The following is a 1,605-nucleotide window of genomic DNA, read 5'->3' as shown; positions in this document are numbered from 1 at the left end:
GGCTCTCTTCTTCGAAACCCGCACAAGTCTCCGCTCCGGTCACGTTATTCTCTTGCTCCAAGCCAGCAATGTGTGTCGCTTCGGTCCTGCTTTCAGGCCCCTCATCAACGCCAGCAACGTCATTCGCCTTGTCATCACTTCAAGAGCACACTGTGAGGGGGATTCCAATACAATAGTTGGATGAACCTGCTTCCCGTTTGACGTTATCTCCCTTTCAGGAGGCACCACTTGTTCAGCGTCGGTATCCGGGTCATCTTCCTCGATCACATTAGTGTCTTGCTCCGACCCGGTCGTGTCAGTTTTTTCAGATTGATCCTTCGCTTCATCTTTTGCTTTTGATCGTGTCTGGTAGTCTTCATTGGACTCGGTGGATTTACGCGAATCATTGGTACATTTCGATAAGCGTCTCAAGCTTCGTCGTACCTTTCTCCCAGTTTCAGCTTGGAGAGATTCTTGACGCTTTGAACTAGCAGAACGATCACGCCCCGACTTCGTTGTCTCCCGGTCATTCCCCTGATCATCCCCAACACCGTTCACCGGTCGACGAACACAACGACCACTCCGCGATTTCGTTGTCTTCCGATCATTTCTCTGATCATCTTCAACACCATTCACCTGTCGATGAACACAAGTCATTCGTCGCGACGTGCGTCGACCAACATTCTGTTGCATTGGCGAAGTTCGGGTGCTCGTTCTCTTCTTCTCTTTGTCACTTTTCTTCGTCGCCATTTCCTCGTGGTTTCCATCTTTACCCCGTCCCAAATCCGAAGCCGACGATCGTTTCGCTCTTTTCGACGGAGGCAGTCTTGGTGGTGAATGGCTCGTCGTCGACAGTCTTTTCCTCGTCCACTGCCTCGATTCCGTTCCAACTGTAGTAGTCGCCTCGGACTCCTCGTTGGAAGCCTCCATTCCACGTGTACCACTCGGCGGTGAAATCACCGGTTGCTCACTCTCACCTGCTATTAAATGATCCGTCTTGATGCTAACATGCTCTTTTCCGTTGTTCGCCTTGCCTCTACGGATGCGCAGATCTTTCGTCATGGCGAAGCGCACCGCCGACCCCGGGGCGCCATAGTGGCATGCGAAGATGAGGCGGTCCATCTGCTCTAAAAACCCGGGTGTCGTGTCCATATTCTTCTCGATGAACTTGGTCAGTCGGCTGCAGCAGTCGTAAAACAGTTCGTAGTCGTCCATAGCAGGTGCGGTGGGCGGACCGTTAAACGTTAGCTGTGCCAGTTCATCCGAGAAGGCCACCCAAACAGCGTCCACGGTCTCCGTCACAGTTCTGCGCACCGTACGGTTGAGCTGCAGTCGCAGTCTGTCCACTACGGGCGACGTCTCCTTGGGCTACGGCACGTGGTGGTGCACAAACCATGGCATCGCGTTCCCGAACTGAATCAAACCTCGTGTTTTCGTTTCTGCTCAACGATTGGTGGAATTTGTTGTAAGTTGAAGTGCATCATTTTGACAATTGTTGGAGCTAATTTGAACATTTTGTCAACAGTGGGTACCAATCGGACCCTCTTTTATTCTTCAGTGTCTCGATCTTGTCCTTAATATCATCAATGTCGCGTTCTAGTTGTCCGATGTCATCGTTCAGCACCG

General features: G+C 51.6%; 1 protein-coding gene across 1 annotated transcript; it reads right to left on the bottom strand.

The window, feature by feature from the left end:
- Positions 1–39: 39 nt before the first annotated feature.
- On the bottom strand, positions 40–1,463 carry PPTG_14709 (hypothetical protein; the record flags this gene model as incomplete). Its single annotated transcript, XM_008911208.1, has 2 exons — positions 40–1,347; positions 1,404–1,463. 2 exons carry the CDS (start codon positions 1,461–1,463, stop codon positions 40–42), a joined length of 1,368 nt encoding a protein of 455 aa, XP_008909456.1.
- Positions 1,464–1,605: the final 142 nt, after the last annotated feature.

The sequence above is a fragment of the Phytophthora parasitica genome (assembly GCF_000247585.1).
Source record: "Phytophthora parasitica INRA-310 unplaced genomic scaffold supercont2.41, whole genome shotgun sequence".
NCBI lineage: Eukaryota > Oomycota > Peronosporomycetes > Peronosporales > Peronosporaceae > Phytophthora > Phytophthora nicotianae.
Note: the sequence above shows the minus strand (reverse complement) of the source record. Positions and strands in the feature narration are given on the sequence as shown.